Raw genomic sequence first — 16,731 nt, forward strand, 5'->3', positions numbered from 1 at the left:
GCTCTGCCCCAAGCCCCGGGGTCTGCGTCCTCAGAGACGCAGCCGCCCAGCCGGTGTCAGACATGCAATAGTTCCATTAGGGGAACCACCGTGAGAGGAAACTGGGGAGACCAGGAGAGCCATCAGCCTGATGCAGGCCTGGTCCTGAGTGGAGGAAAGGGGGCAGGAGGCAGAGAGGAAGCACCGACCACGCAGGCTCGGGAAGGTTCAGCGAGGCTTTGGGGGCTCCGGGTCCAGGAGCCCTGTGTCTCCGGGCAGGAGGCTGTGCCCACAGCCCTGCTGTGCTCCCCACTGGCCGGGAGCACCCCGTGGGGCGTGGGGCCGCCGTGCACACGTAATGATAGGTTTCAGAGCCCAGCCGCTGGGGCCTCTGGTCAGTGCTGATCCCTGGAGTCGGAGGTGTGTGGAACATTCTCACGACTGCCACAGTCCTTCAGAGTTCCTGTTCCCCTCAGAGTCAACGTCACAGCCTGACAGTGGCCCCAAGAGCTCTGTTCACATGTCCTCACTTTCTTCCGTCACTCACTCCAGTCACACCGGCCTCCTTGCTGCTCCCCAAACACACCAGGGCCTTGGTTTTGGCTGTGCCCTCTGCTCCGGACTGTCCTTTCTGTGACTGTCCACGGGGCCACTCCCTCACACCCCAGCTCTCTGCTCAGATGGCACCTTTGCAAGAGGCCTTTCCTGACCTCCCTTTTAAAATCGCAACCTCTCCATCTTCCTGGCCCTTATGGCCACCTTTTACCTTCCTGACTGCTGTCTGTCTCACACCACCACCCCTGGCACCAGCCCAGCGCCGGGCACACAACAGGCACTCAGCAGTCTGCCATGTGGGTAAGTGGAGGGCTGTTTTTGTTTTTGTTTTTATCCTCACCCAAGGACATTTTTGCATTTATCTTCAGATAGAGCAGGAGGGAGAGAGGGAGGAAGAGAGAGAGAGAGAAACATCGAGTGGCTGCCACCCACACAACCCCAACCGGAGCCAGATACAAACTGCAACCAAAGTACGTGCCCTTAGCGGGAACCAAACCCGGGTCTCTCTGGACCGCAGGCCGACGCTCCAACTGCTGAACCAAACCAGCCAGGGTGTGGATATTCTTACATTAATCTTCAGACAGAGCTAGAGGGAGAGAAGGAGGAAGACAGAGAGAGAGAGAAACATCGATGTGAAAGACACATCACTCGGTTGCCACCCACACGACCCCAACCGCGGCCAGGGACGAACTGCAACTGAAGCACATGCCCCTGGCTGGAATCGAACCCGGGACCCGTTGGTCCTCAGGCGATGATCTTACCACTGAGCCATACCAGCCAGGGCTAGAGGGCTGTTTTTACCGTCTAGGTGCCTAGGACTCCGTGGGGCTCAGTGCTAGGCACAGAGTGAGCATGCCGGGGGCATCAGCATTGTGGTGTCCCTCCCCCCAGCAGCCCTTGGGCACCTCTGCAGCAGCAGGGACCTGCCGAATACACCAATGCCATTGCTTCCCACTCAGAACCTCCAGCGGCTCCCCTCTGCCAGCTCCTCAGCTGGCACGAGAGGCCTGCACCGGAGGCCCGTGCCAGCCCTGCCTCCCAGACTCCTGTCGCTACGGTGGGCTGCTCACTTCGGACTTGCCAGGACTCTGAGCTGGAGCAGAGGTGCTCCTTCTCCAGAGCACGGCTCCTCTCTGCACAGCCCTCGGACCTCACCCCTCTGCCCAGCAGGTGCCCCTGAGGGCGCAGCTCTTATGTCTCCTTGGCCACGGGGGAGGGTATTGCAGGAGGACTGATGTCCAGGACCCTCAGCATAGGTCCTGGCCCAAGCTGACTTCAGCTCTGGCCTCAGCCTGCCTGGAGGAAGGCCTTGGCATTGACCTTACACCTCTGCCAGGGCTGATGCCCATTTGGGTCAGTACCATGGCCCACTGGGCAGCACGAGATAAAGGACATGGAGGGCTGAGTCCAGACACATAGCCCCAGCCCAGCCCAGTATAGCCCAGCACAGCACAGCACAGCACAGCCCTGCCCAGCACAGCCCAGCCCAGCACAGCCCAGCACAGCCCAGCACAGCACAGCCCAGCACAGCCCAGCACAGCCCAGCACAGCCCAGCACAGCCCAGCATAGCACAACACAGCACAGCACAGCACAGCACAGCACAGCACAGCACAACCCAGCCCAGCACAGCCCAGTACAGCCCAGCACAGCACAGCACAACACAGCCCAGCCCAGCCCAGCCCAGCCCAGCACAGCCCAGCACAGCCCAGCACAGCCCAGCACAGCCCAGCACAGCCCAGCCCAGCCCTGCCCAGCCCAGCCCAGCACAGCCCAGCACAGCACAGCCCAGCACAGCACAGCACAGCACAGCACAGCCCTGCCCAGCCCTGCCCAGCACAGCACAGCCCAGCACAGCACAGCACAGCACAGCACAGCACAGTACAGCACAGCACAGCACAGCACAGCACAGCACAGCCCTGCCCAGCCCTGCCCAGCACAGCACAGCCCAGCACAGCACAGCACAGCACAGCACAGCACAGCACAGTACAGTACAGCCCAGCCCAGCCCAGCCCAGCACAGCACAGCACAGCACAGTACAGTACAGCCCTGCCCAGCCCTGCCCAGCACAGCACAGCCCAGCCCAGCCCAGCACAGCCCAGCACAGCACAGCACAGTACAGTACAGCCCTGCCCAGCCCTGCCCAGCACAACACAGCCCAGCCCAGCACAGCACAGCCCAGCCCAGCACAGCACAGTACAGTACAGCCCTGCCCAGCCCAGCACAGCACAGCACAGCACAGTACAGTACAGCCCTGCCCAGCACAGCCCAGCCCAGCACAGCACAGCACAGCACAGCCCTGCACAGCCCAGCACAGCCCAGACAGAACACAACACAGCCCAGCACAGCACAGCACAGCCCAGCCCAGACAGAGCACAACACAGCCCAGCACAGCACAGCACAGCCCAGCCCAGCACAGCACAGCACAGCACAGCCCTGCACAGCCCAGCACAGCCCAGACAGAACACAACACAGCCCAGCACAGCACAGCACAGCCCAGACAGAACACAACACAGCCCAGCACAGCCCAGCACAGCACAGCACAGCACAGCACAGCCCAGACAGAACACAACACAGCCCAGCACAGCACAGCACAGCCCAGACAGAACACAACACAGCCCAGCACAGCACAGCACAGCCCAGACAGAACACAACACAGCCCAGCACAGCCCGGCCCAGCACAGCCCAGACAGAACACAACACAGCCCAGCACAGCCCAGACAGAACACAACACAGCCCAGCACAGCACAGCACAGCCCAGACAGAACACAACACAGCCCAGCCCAGCCCAGCACGGCCCAGCCCAGCCCAGCACATCCCAGCTCCGCCTAGTCCAGCCCCAACACAGCACAGCCCCAGGCCTGACTCAGTCCTGGGCCGGCCCGGCCCACTGCAGCCCGTTCAGAGGCCTGGCTGTGTTCTGCCTACAGCACACCAGGAGGGAGGCCGGCCTCATCACCACCTAGGAAGGCCGGGGGGTCTGATGAGAGCCTCAGAGGTCAGCCAGGGACGAGGCTGCCTGCATTCACAGCCCGGTGCTGCGGGTCGCACCCTGCACGCGCATGCAGCCAGCAGGTCAGGACTGTCAGAGGCTTCACCGTGCCGCTGCTGATCGCCAGGCAGCCCTCCTGGCCCTCGGCTCCCGCACCTGCTCCTGCCCACAGCATGGCCACCTGCCAGTGTGGGGCATAGGCCTGCAGGGCCCCGGGCAGGGTGCTCTTCTCTGGCCCGGAAAACCCCTGGCCACATGGGAGCATGGGAAGCAGGGGGCAAGAGGCCCGAGTTCCAATCTTGGCTCCACCACTGAGGGGCTGTGTGACCTGAAACCTCTCTGGGCTAATGTGCGGCGGGCAGCCCACGTGAACCAGACATGAGGGAGAAGGGAGCCACCCATGGGACCCAGGGCTGCTCCCTGCCCAGATGCCAACCAGGAGGCCCTTCCCTCCCTTCCCTCTGTGCCCAGAAGGGTCCAGCTCGGAGGGGCTGTCAGATCTGTGGAGACCAGGCCTGGGAGGACGGAGGGTAGGGCCACAGGGCTGCCGAGGAGCAGACCACCGTCTCACGTACCAGGCTCGTGGGAGGGGGCTGGTCCTTCGGGCAGGCGTGACGACCTGACCGGTGGCAGCAGGTCTTGGAAGTGGCCTTCCACACGGGAAGTGGGGCTCCTCCCTGGGCTGCCCCGACCGTGGGAGCCGTCATAACTACCCGGGGCCAGTGGTGTCTGTACTGGCCAAGCAGGCGGAGGGTGTGAGGCGCCCAGCTGCCCCCCGGCTGATGGCTCAGGTTGGGAGCTGTGGTCTGAACTGGTGCTGGCCTGGGCTGGCCGGGTCAGGACCCCCTGGTCACGTTGGCGGCCCCTACCCGGAGGCAGGTTGGAAGCCCCTCTCCCAAGACTCACCCTCTTTCTGACTCAGAGGTGCCTTGAACTGGTCCCCAGGGCCACCTTGCTATGACTGTGAGTGATGCCCTTGAAGTGAGGGTCTCCCAAGAGCCAAGTGGTTTATTACATGGGTTTTCATGCCCTGCTACCTCTCGGTGCCTCCTCCCCCCTCTGCATCTCCCCCTTCTCTTGCCTTGGAGCACCACCTGTCTCTCCAGCCTGCCTCAGCAACCCCTGCTTGCCTGTTGCCAGGGAAACCACCTCCTTGGCAACCAGCCAGAATCCCTATGACATGTACATGTGGGAAGGAAAGGTTCCTGCCTCTTGCTTAGGCTGGTGGCTTGGCTCTGACAGTCCCAAAACAGGGTCCAGGCAGTGACCACAGAAAGGGGAGGGAGGTGTCAAGCCTCCTTTGATGATCGTTCAACTGATGATGATTCGACAGTTATTAAGCACTTACTGTTTTCCAGACCCTGTTCTGGGCCCGTCATGCACACAATCTCATTGAATCATGCATTGAGCCTGCAAGATAGATGTGATTATTCCCATTTTGCAGAGGAGGAAACTGAGGCACAGAGAGGTTCAGGGGTTGACCATGGCTGGTAGGTATCGGAGCTAAGAGTTGAACCTAGTCTTATCCGATTTCAAAGCTCAGGTTCTTTCTCTCAACCTGAGGCTTCTGGTCAGGCTGCCCATAGCTGGGCCAACAGTGGATGTGACCCCAGAACACACACCCAGGTGAGCAAGGAGCCCCCTCATCACATCATTCGGTGCTGTTCTCCAAGTGTGCCAAGCGCAGCCATAGGTTCAGAGACTCAGAGGCAAAGCAGGTAGAGCTTGATGGGAGAGCGGTGTGACCCCAGTGGGTACCCGGGTCGTCTGTGAGTGCCAGCTGGGTTGGGGGGTCAAGGGAGATCTAGAGGGTGTGGGTGGGTGGGTGGGGCTGCACAGGGCAGGGGTTTGGGGCCAGGGTGGACGTCAGGAGGGCATCACTGCAGCTACGGCCACAGGTGTCATGGCTGGATCTGCTGGCTGGAGCCTTGAGGGAGGTGGCAGGGACACAGAGAGGAGTCAGCCTGTACACACGGGGAAGGGTGAGGCGGCTCCCAGAGAGGGACTGGCAGGTACGCAGGTGGGGCAGTGTGACCAGGCCTAATGTGGCTGGGCCAGGAGGGCGTCCTCTTGCAGGCGACAGCCCACAGGGTCTGCGGGTCCTCTGAGCTCCCGCGGGCTGCTGGGCCAGGCCCGGCCCCTCTGCTCACGTCTCTGACCCTCCCGCCGTCTTCTGCAGGCCCTGCAGCGCCGGGAGACTGAGGTCTACGCCTCCATGCAGAACGAGGCCAGCAGCCTACCCTCCAGTGGGACCTTTCTCTCCCAGGTATGCGGGGCGCTGGGCGGCCAGCCTGGCTCCCCCTCGGTTCCGTCTACCCCGCTCCTTGTATGTGACATGGGGCTAAGTAGGACTATAGGAGTGAGCCCTGCTGTTGAGTCGGAGCCCTCTCCCGAGGTAGCTGGAACCCCGACTCCACCCCTTACCAGCAGTGAACTGAGGAGCCAGACAGCACTCACCCCAAATGTTGCCGTGGGACCCAGTCGGCGCCCATGCAACGTGAGCCATCGTCACTACCACTGGGCACAGTGTGGTGTCTGCACTGGCCGGTCAGAGGGTGTGAGGCTTCCCGCTGCTCCCAGCTGGTGGCGGCTGAAGTCGGAGCTGGTGGCGGCCTGGGCTGGCCTCGTCAGGGCTCCTTTGTCATCACGCTGGGGGCCACGGCATTTCACGTAATCACGATTCTCTTTTAAACCTCAGTTTGCTCATCTGTAAAGTGGATGAGTGGCACTCAGCTGCAAAACCGAGTGCCCCTGAACTCAGATGAATGCCAAGTTAAGTAACATCTACGACAGGGATTGGGACTCCAAAAAGCACAAGGGTCTGTTAAGCGGAAACAGGAACGATGGGCGGTGGGTAGGCCCATGGGCACCTTGGAAGAGCTGTCGGGAAGGGAGAGGGGCTGGTGCTCGGTCTCCCAGGCCCAGGGGCCCAGGCTGGCACTGTCTGGTGATCTCCGTTCTCAGAGCCCTTTCCAAACTCATCCCTGAACTAGGCCTTGACTGGAAGCACGGCTTCCCCATCCTGGGACCCCCAAAGATGCCGGGGCCATCCCAGGCAGCGCCTGCCCTCTGCCAAGCCTCGGGGTGCTGGCCAGGGTGGTAGGACATGTCCCTGCCCTCCAGCGCTGCGGGAAGAGGGCACTGACCTGACAAACACCCAGAGGCATTTGTGGCCCGTCTGAGAAGTGGGTTCTGGAGCGGGACAGACCGGGGCCAGGGAGGGGGTTCTCGGGGATGCTAACAAGCCCTGCCGGGTGAGTAGGAGGTTTCTGGGAACAGGTGGGGTTGAAGGAACAGCCCAGGCAGAGGGAAGACAGCGGGGAGGCCCCAAGGCAGGGAAGGGGAAGCCCATGGGGCAGGAGCCGACTAAGGCGGTGAGAGGTGGCTGGCACCGTGGGCCGGGGACAAGGACAGGCTTCCCTGTCACAGCTGTGCAGGAAGCCATCAGTTTCTTTACCTCTGACTAAAACTGGATCAGTACAAGTTTGTTCCTTTTTCTGCCTATTATTTTTCATGTTTTTCCCCCCAGGAGAAGCAGCGTGGAGTTCAGAATGACAGTGAATTTAACCTGGTCTATGAAAACCTCTAGGATGAGCCCCGCCTGCCCGTAGGTCTGGCCGCGGATCAGAGCCCTGGGGCAGCCCCTCCCTCCAGAGGACTTGATCTGGACCAAGAGTGAGGCCCCAGGGGCGCTCAGCATTCACCCCCACATTCCTGGCCCTTCCTGCCTCGGACTACACCCACCCCATTCTATGCCAGGTGCACCCACTGTGTTTGTCGTCTCCAGGCCTTTGTCCATGTTGCTCCCTCTGCCAGGCGGGCCCGGCCTGTCTCCAAGGGCTCTTGTGGATCCCACCCATTCCCAGAGCCCTCCTCACCCGCTGGGTTCTCTTGGCACCAGACTGTACCGCAGCCTACAAGGCCGACTGGGAGCTCCACAGGAGGGACCTGGCAGGGACCCTTGTCAGTGCTGTGTTCGCAGAAAGAGGATGAATAAAGGAACGGCTATATGCCCTGGCCGGTTTTGCTCAGCAGTTAGAGTGTCAGCCCGCGGACATGGACCAGAGAGACCCGGGTTCAGTTCCTGCTAAGGGCACGTACTTCGGTTGCAGTTTGTTCTCAGCCTTGGTTGGGGTCATGTGGGTGGCAGCCACTCAATGTGTCTCTCTCACATCGATGTTTGGAGCTGAACAACCTGATGCTCTCTGCCCCCCAACAAGGACCCCAAGGTTGTCTCCCTCCACCTGGTCCTTTGTTTTTTTATTTTCAACATTTTTTTCTCTATTGATTTTAGAGAGAAAGGAAGGGAGAGGGAAGAGAGAGTTAGAAACATGGGCCCTGGCCGGTTTGGCTCAGCGGTTACAGCGTCGGCCTGTAGACTGAGAGTCCCGGGTTCGGTTCCCACTAAGGGCACGTACCTCGGTTGTGGTTTGTTCCCGGCCCTGGTTGGGATCATGTGGGTGGCAACCACTCGATGTATCTCTCTCACGTTGATGTTTTTCTCTCTCTCTTCCTCCTTCTCTCTCTGCTGCTGATAATAAATGCAAAAAAAAACATTGGGTGAGGATTAAAAAAAGAGAGAGAGAAACATCAATGAGAGAGAACATTGATTGGCCGCCTTCTGCATACCCCCCACTGGGGATCGGGCCCACAGCCTGGGCATGTGCCCTGACTGGGAATGGAACCGGCGACCTCTTGGTGCAGGGTCCACGCTCAACCACTGAGCCACACTGGCCGGGCTCCACCTGGTCCTTTGTACGTACTGTGCCAACTGTTTCGTGACCCCCTGCCTCTCAAGCCTTCTCCACTCTTGGGCCTCAGCTGCTCCTCCTTCCACCCTAAGGCCCAGACCCCCAAAGGCCCTTTGTTTGGCCCATCCTGACCGCACCCACCTCCTCTATCTCTCTGCATCAGCCCAGCCCAGGCCCCTTGGGGATGAAGGACAGCCCCTTCCCTCCTGGCCCAGGGCCAGTCCCAGCTGCCTCCAGGCCCCCTCTCTCCATGTGGTTTAGCTACATGGTTTGGTGCCTGGGCCACCTTGGCTGGATAGAGGGGGCCCTTCATGTTGCAGAAGCTCAGACCCGTGTGGACGACAGTCCCTCCGTGCTGACCCTGTGCCCTTTCCACTGCTCAAAGTGCTCCCATTGTCCCCGTTTCACCCCCACAGCAGCCCCTCCCGGTGAGTGGAGACCCGCTTCACAGGAGTCAGGAAGTAAGGGTCCAGCTCACCCGCCGGTCAGCTCTCCCCCCTCCCCCGCCCCCCATGGTTGTGGAATGGACCAGCCAATCCTCCGTCCCGCCCCCACCCTCCGCTAAGCCAGAGGTCCCTGAGGTGCCCTCACACACAAACCCCAAATGTATGGGAAGGGTGGGGGGCCGGGGCCTGGCAGCACAGCTCGGGCAGCACAGGCCCCTCACCTCAGGGACAGAAAATGGGGGGCGGAGGTGGGTGTAGACTGACTTCTGGAAGAAGCCCCGCCCCCGAGAAGGTGGGAGGAGCCTCTGGGCCCAGGGGGCAGTCCCCGCCTCCCAGCTCGGTTCTGGGCCGGCCTGCGCGCACACAGCCAGCAGGGCTGGGGGGCCGCCGAGGCCGAGGCGGGTGGAGAGGCCTCCGCTCCGGGGGCTGGAGTGGACTCCGGGCCTGTCTGCGGGCGGAAGCTGCCCTGAGCAGGGCTGTCCAGGTTCCTGACTCCAGCAGCCTGAGGCAGGGCAGGGTGGGGTGGGGTGAGGGGAGACGGCTGTCAGGGTGCAATGAGCCCCCCCCCGCCCCGAGGAGACCCAGAGCCAGCACGACTGGGCGGAGGCCACTTCGCTGGGCCTGGGTCTCGTCCTCAGCCCTCGGACCCAAGACCCTCAGGCTGGAAATCAACCTTTTCCAGTTGGCCCCTGGGGCAGAGAGGGGAGCCTGGCAGATAGCACCACATGCCCCGGTCCAGGCCCCAGCATGCTGCCCTGTCCCCACACTGTCTTCTCCACGTGGGTTCTGTCCCTCCCTGTGCTCAAAACCTTCCGCAGTTCCCACCGCACTTGGCTTATGGGGCCCTGGGGACCACCGGTCACTTGCGGATGCAGACATGCCAGCATGGGAGCCGAGCCTGGTTCAGGGCAGGCTGTGGAGCCAGGAGGTTCTCCTGGGAGCAAGAGCAGAGGCAGGGAGGACGGGAAGGGTGGACGGGCAGGGCGGACGGGCTTTGACCAGGGGAGGGTTGGGGGAGAGTGTTCTGGGACTGCAGGTGTGGAGCACCTGTTCCCCACCCCCAGGACTAAGAGCCTATGGAGATGGGCTGGTGCAGGGGCAGGGGTGGCAGATGACCCCCGGGGTGCAGCTGGCTGTGAGGGAGGAGGAGGGGACAGAGAGCTCCTTACAGGCAGATTTAGGTGTGACTTTGAATGGGTGCAAGGGAGGAGAGGAACCCCCAAGAAGGTCAGTTTTGGGCTGGGTGGCTGCTGGCCTCCCCAGTTCCACCTCTCAGCAGCGGTGTCTACTTGGACCTGGGTTTCAGTGACAATCAAGACCGCTCAGCAGGCTCAGAGGACAGATGGGGAACTCCCTGCTCCGCACAGGCTCAGCGGGGTACCCGGTATACCACGAATGCTTCAGGAAAAGCAGGCTGCCAGGAGGCAGTGTGGAGGGGTCTGCTAAATGAGGGGCAGGCCTCCTGGGGGCGGGGACCCAGGCTCTGTGGCTGCCCCCCTGCAGGGAGCACCTGGGGAGGGGAGGCAGGGCAAGCAGAGAGGGGTGTGTGTGTGTGTGTGTGGCCTCAGGAGGCTGGACAAGGACAACAGTGGAGAGAGTGCCCCAGGGAAGGAAGCCTGATGGGGAACAAGTGAGACCCAGGAGAAGGGGAGCCTTAGATCCTAAGGGCGGATGGCAGCCTTCCCGAGGGTGGACCCTGGGCTAGAACTGCTGGGAGAAGCCCCAGGCAGCCCGAGGGCCGGGCCTCAGGCGCTGCTTTCCTGCCTGAACCTGGCCCCAAGGCCCCACCGAACGGGGTCCCAGAGGGTGCTTCTCTGCCTGGCCTGACCTTGCTGTACCCTCTTTCCCACCATCTCTCCTAGGTCATGCCCTGCCACCCTCTTCGGAGTCTCAGGGCATCTGAAACATGTCAGGACTTCTGACACCTTCCGCCTTCACTGGCCCATTCTGTCCTTCTGGGGGGTTCAGCCGCCCGCCTTGCCTCTGCTCCTGCTCCCCTCGGCACTTGCCGAGAAAGCCATCCCTGGAAACCAAACTGCAAAGTGGGTGTGGGAAGCGGTGGCCCCTCCTCAGTAACAATTTCCAGAGGATTCTGCAAAGCAGAGTTTCCATGGGAACATGTGCGGGTTGCACAGGGAACCCCACCTTCACAGCCAACATCACAGGACCTTGGCAGAGGGCGGGGGGTGCCCTGCCAGGCACAGCTACTGCTTTTTGGCCACCGGCCTTCACTAACCTGAAATCAAGTTACAGGCAAATTTGCCTTTTTTTTTTTACATTCTAATTTAAAGGCCACGCTGCATTCTAAGGATGCCTCTGGGGTTTCCAGGATGGATTTTTATGTAGTTCAATAGTTTTCTTGGCAGACTGCTCAGCTAGGAGAGGTGGGCTGTGGCCTTGGCCCAGCTAGGCTGGCTGACGGAGTGGCCTCTCTCTGTCCCTCCTGGATGCGAGGGGATGTCACTTGTCCACCTGAGGGGCTTCCGCATTCCTGAACCCAGACTCCAAGAACTGGGGACATGGGCATGAAGCACCGAGACACCTTCCTTCCTCCCGGCCTCTGATCTGCAGTTGTAACGACAGCCGACAGCCTCCAGGGCACGGGTCAGGCCCTGCCCTCTGTGCTCGGTGTCAGCACGGATTTTTAAATGTGTGAATCTCCACAGGCGAGGTGAGTGCATATCGCAGTAAAACAAACTACAGCAAAGTGGAATTCCCTCTGATGCTCTTGACACGGCAAATTCTTCATCCCAACCCCTTCCTCAGAGTGACCACTGAGTCCTTTGGGTGTGTTTTCTTCCGGGCTGTTTTTACTGCATCTACATACATATATGCATGTGTACAAAACTCATCTGAGATATACAGTCCTTGCGTGGACTCCGGAAAGCTTAGGTGGCATCCTTCTGCGGATGTGAGTGGCGCTGGCTTTGTTCATGCCACGTGGTGGGGGTCTGTAGTGACAGCACGTCAGATCTGCCCGCCTCTGCTCCCAGCCAGGATTCTGCGGGACCCGGACCCTAGTTTAATCAGGATCCTAGAATGGCCTTTTCCGATGTTCACAGTTTTCTGACGCCCCGGAGGGGGCTGCAGGGACCATCCTTGGACGCACCTGCAAACCTGTCAGGGTGTGGACAGGTACTGCTTTTCCAGGCACTCCCAAATCGGCACGCACGGAGGTTGTACTGGTGTCTATTCCTCGGGCTACTTATCTGCAATATCTCATTTAATCCTGAAAGCGCCCTGAGAAGTAAGGGGCTTGTCTCCCCATTTTACCAAAGCAGAGGATCCAAAGAGACTGACTGGCTAAAGGTCCTATGGCTCAGAAGGGACAGCGCTGGGCTGGCTCCAACTGGGTGCATACCCACTGCCTTTGTAGGTTGGGGGAGGGGGTGCCGGGGCAGGGAGGGGGACAGAAAGAACCTTAGAGGGACTCAGGTGCACCCAGGGCTGGGGAAGCCCATGACGGAACAAATTTCCTTCAGAGAAGGCCTGTCAGCCTTACACTTCTCAGAACTGTGGGAACTAGGGGTATCCTCCTGCTCCCCACCCCCAACCCCCCACGGTGGTCTATCTCCTTGGGAAAATGGAAACAAGTCAGTAGAGGTGTGGAGCCAGGCCCCACCTGGCATCCCACACCCGCTGCAGTTTCAGGCAGCCTAGTCATTTGGATCCCAAGCCTCCCCTGGAAATTTCAGGCACAGCACGCCTGGAGGAGCGAGCCGCCTCTTGGAAGCTTTATAATCTGGGATAATGCTGCTGTGATTGGCATTGTTCCCCACTTACAATCCTCTCGCTTCCTGAAAACCTACTTGCAATGGCTAAGTCTGGAGAGGTTTGATTTGATCACTCTGTGGACCTGGAGGGGCAGAGGAGCACAGGCTCTCTCTGTCACCGCTTTGCCCACCCCATCCCGATTCCCCAGTGAGTGCCACCGGCCAGGGGCCACATTCTGGCTGACTGACTGCCTGGGCTCAGGGCACAGCCCCGTACCTGGCTCCCTACCGAGGGTCCCGAGTTGGGTTTTCTCCCAATTCCCCTTTCCTTCCTTCTTCAAACCAATCCATTTAGTCGTCCTCCAGCCCCTCCCCCTTCTGGCCCTTCCCAGTCTCTGAAATTGATCTTTCAGTAGCACAGATCTGACCATTCACTCCCTTCTTAAAACCCTGTAAGGTATTCACATTACTTTTTTTTTTAATCCTCACCCGAGGACACGTCTCCATTTTTTTGTTCAGATAGAGTAGGAGGGAGAGAGAGAAACGTCGATGCGAAAGGGACACATCGAGTGGCTGCCTCCCGCACAACCCAACCAGGGCTGGGGACAAACTGCAACCGAGATACATGCCCTTAGCAGGAACCCAACCCGGGTCTCTCGGGACAGCAGGCCAACGCTCTAACCGCTGAGCAAAACTGGCCAGGGCAAGTGGTGTTTTTTTTCCTCTGTCCCCCCCCCCCCCCCCCGCTTATTGAATTTAAAGAGAGAGGAAGGGAGAGGGAGAGATAGTAACATCGATGAGAGAGAACATCCCGCATGCCCCTCACTGGGAATCGGGCTCATAACCTGGGCATGTGCCCTGACTGGAATCAAATGAGCCACCTTTTGGTATAGGGGTCGACGCTCAGCCACTGAGCCACACTGGCCGGGCAGGTATTGACCTTACATTTATGGTCAAATCATTTCAACAAAGGAGCCAAGACAATATGATGGTAATTCAGCAAACAGTGCTGGGAAAAATGGACATCCACATGCAAAGGAGGCGGTTGGATCCCTACCTCACACCCTTCCACTGTCCAAAGGATGGAGGCCTGGCCCCTCAGCCCTGCATGCAAGGCTGTTACCACCCCCAGCTCCAACGACGTGCCAGGACTTGTGCTGGAGCTGGGCTGAAAGACCGGGTTCCACCATGGAGTCCGTCGGCCTCATGTCTGCCCAGCTCCTGCTGGCTCGAAGTCACCCCAAGACCCATCTGTGCTCCCATCTACTACTGCTATTCCCGAAGGTGCCGAACTCCCCACCTCTGAACCTGAGCAGGAATTCCTGCTCAGATGCCACCTCTTCCATGAAGCCTTCCCTAAAACACCCTCCCCCACCAAGCAGTTTATTCATTACTCTGACCTCCTTTCATTGAATCAGTTCACACACACACACCTCCCCAGGAGGCTCTGGGTTCCAAAGCAGGGGCTGGGGGGGGGGGGGGGTACCTTGCTTGTCTCTTTGTGCCAGACTCATCATAGGGGCTCAAGAGACATGTTTAAAAAAAATAAGTGAACCTTTTCCTTGGCTGGTGATTTAGTGCCAATTCTTGACAAAAGAGGGAGAATGATTTCCCCCCGACTTCCAGGAAGTATTCTCTAATTAGTACATGACCCATTTTCCACGTGTGAAAATCGAGCCGGCCGTGTTGCTGCACCACCCAGCTGGGAGGCTGGGGAATGACGGGGCAGGTTCTGGAAGACCAGCAGGCTGGATGCGGGGCTGACTGAGGCGAGGCCCAGGCATGTGAGAGAGGCCGGCAGCCTTGGGCTTCACCTCCTGGCTGCCAGGCTGTCAGAGGCTCCGATCGATGACACGTGCCTGTGGAGCGAGCGTCAGGGGCCTTGAGCCCTGTTAGGGTGGTTCTGCTAATTGATCCCAGAAGCCCCTGTCCCTGCCAGGGGATGCCTCAGCCGGCTCGGCAATGTCCTGACGGCTGTCCCTCGCCTTACCAGATGGCCTTCCCTCCTACTTCAGCTGTCTAGGCTAGGCCAGACTGCCCTGGCCCCCGGGGCCTGGGACCCTCCAAGCAACCATCAGAGCTAAGCCCAGTGAGGGGTGCAGGGAGCACCGGAGAAGTCCCCTGTGGGTCCCTCATGTCTCAGTCAGCCCAAGAGTCACTGGGTCAGTAGGGGAGGCTCAGGGCTGCTCGGGCCTTTAAAAAGTTCCCGGGGAGGAGGGTGTCAATGGGGGAAAAGGGAGAAACATCTGTAACAAAAACAAATTAATAAAAAAATAATTAAAAATAAAATAAAACGTTCTATACTTGGGCCTCTCTGGGACCTAGTGGGGACGCAGCCTCAAATGCCCCCCACCTTCCTTCAGTAGCCCCACAGGTACTGCTTCCTGTTGAGGGGAGCCCTGAGGTGCTCTGTGGGGGAGGGCGAGGCCAGGAGAGCTGCTGGCCGCCCATCTGTTAGGACGTCTGTGCAGGTGGGATCCAGGTGGGCGGGAGATCTGGAGGGAGGAAGTGGCCAGGTCTAGACATGAAAACGGCACTGTGGTGTATACAGTGGGCCTTCCGCCCCCTCTCCCCACCGCACCCTCCCCTGCGCCCTGCGCTGTCCCCGCGTCCTCAGAAAAAGCGAGGTCTGGGAGGGGAACTGGCCCAGGTTGGCCTGGCCCCCAGCAGTGCCCCTGCCCACATCGCAGTGCTGGGGACACAGCTGTCTTCTTTCTGGGCTCAAGCCTGGAGAGGGACACTGTGGAGAGCCCCGGACACCCCGCAGAGCTGCCCTGCCTTCGGGAGGCCCCGTGCCTGCGGGCGGGTCTGGGCTTTCTTTAGGAGGTGATGAAAATGTGCTGGAATTAGATAGTACTGGTGACTATGCTAAAAACCACTGAACTGTACACTTTAAAGGGGTGAATTTTATGATATGTGAATTATATCTCAATAACAGGAAACACAAACAAAAACTTCCCTGTTTAAACACATTCTGTGACCCTGTCCATTATTTCCAGGTCAGAGCAGACACACATGCACACACTTCCCTGGAACCTGGCCAGCTCTGCCCTCCACCCCTTCACTCCAGCCTGCCCTGCCTTACTCCCTTCCCTGCCCTTCCTCCCTCCCTCCTGCAGAGGGTCTTTCTGGAGCCTCTCTTAACCTCCAGGCTCTGGTACATGCAGCTCCCTCTGCCTTATAGTTAAATGTTTACTAAGTTCTTATCTGGAGCTAGACACTGTTCTCATTTCATAGATGAGAAAACAGGATCAGAGAAATGTAGCAACCTGCCCAAGGCCACACAGCTGGCAGATGGTGCAGCTGAGATCCAAGCCCCACAATTGACTTCAGAGATTATGATCAGTTGCCTTCTATGGTAGGCTGAATAATGCCCCCCACCCCCACCCAAGTTGTCCACAGCCTAATTCCTGGAACCCGTGAAAGACTTTGCAGATGTGATGAAGGATCTTGAGATGGGGAGGTTAGCCTAGATTATTACTACTGCACGTGTCCTTATAAGAAGAATTCAGAGAGAGATACCAGAAGGCAGAAGACACTGTGACATGGAGTCAGAGAGAGATTTGCAGGCTGCTGGTTTTGAAAGGGGGGAGGGGACCACGAGCCAAGGACTGTGGATCTAGAAGCTGGCAAGGGCAACGAAGCAGAGCCTCTGGACGGAGTGTGGCCCCGCTGACACCTTGGTTTCGCCCAGTAAAACTGATTGTGGATTTCTGGCTTCCAGAACTGTAAGAGAATAAATGTGTGCTTTTCAAGCCACTGAGTTTGTGGTAATTGGTTCCAGAAACCCTAGAAAACAAATACGCTTTCCCTGAAGAGTCTATTCAGCCTTCTACGCTGGCTCCCCCTTGAGCATCCTCCTGCCCCTGCCACGGCTCACCTGTCCTGTGCTCCTTGGGGATGCCTCCTCCAGCTCTCAGCCTGCAGGCTGCTGCTGCCGGGCCTCTGTGCTTACCCTCCCCTGGGCTCTCCTCTCACTCTCAGCACCGACCGGGCCAGGCTGGCATTATCCTCCAGCTGGTGCAGGCACTGTGGGGCATGGCAGAGGAGGGAGCTGAGGCTTAGAGAGGGGTAGCGAGGGCCCAAGTTCACTCAGCTAGCAAGGCACAAAGCCAGATTTGAACTTGAGCCTGTCTGAATCCGGAGCTGATGTTCTCAACAACTCTTCTTCCAGAGGAGTCGATAGATGTCCCGGGATGAGTGACGAGGCAGGCAGACACAGGAATCCAGGGGAACACATTGTGGTAAGACCCTTGGAAGCCCCTAGAGGGCAGTAACTCCACCTGAGCAAACCCAG

General features: G+C 59.4%; 1 protein-coding gene across 2 annotated transcripts in view; it reads left to right on the forward strand.

Moving 5' to 3' along the window:
- Positions 1 to 7,856, forward strand: part of NFAM1 (NFAT activating protein with ITAM motif 1) — a 32,815-nt gene extending 24,959 nt beyond the window's left edge. The window contains exons 5-6 of one of the 2 annotated variants that reach the window (XM_036251801.1): positions 5,704 to 5,790; positions 7,054 to 7,856. In XM_036251801.1, the coding sequence (XP_036107694.1) occupies positions 5,704 to 5,790; positions 7,054 to 7,113 (147 nt within the window). In that variant the 3' untranslated portion in view covers positions 7,114 to 7,856. Of the gene's footprint in view, positions 1 to 5,703 lie in introns of both variants that reach the window. The other variant, XM_036251800.1, reaches the window with a different exon arrangement.
- The last annotated feature ends 8,875 nt before the right edge of the window (positions 7,857 to 16,731 follow it).

This window comes from Molossus molossus, unplaced genomic scaffold (assembly GCF_014108415.1).
Source record: "Molossus molossus isolate mMolMol1 unplaced genomic scaffold, mMolMol1.p scaffold_m16_p_10, whole genome shotgun sequence".
NCBI lineage: Eukaryota > Metazoa > Chordata > Mammalia > Chiroptera > Molossidae > Molossus > Molossus molossus.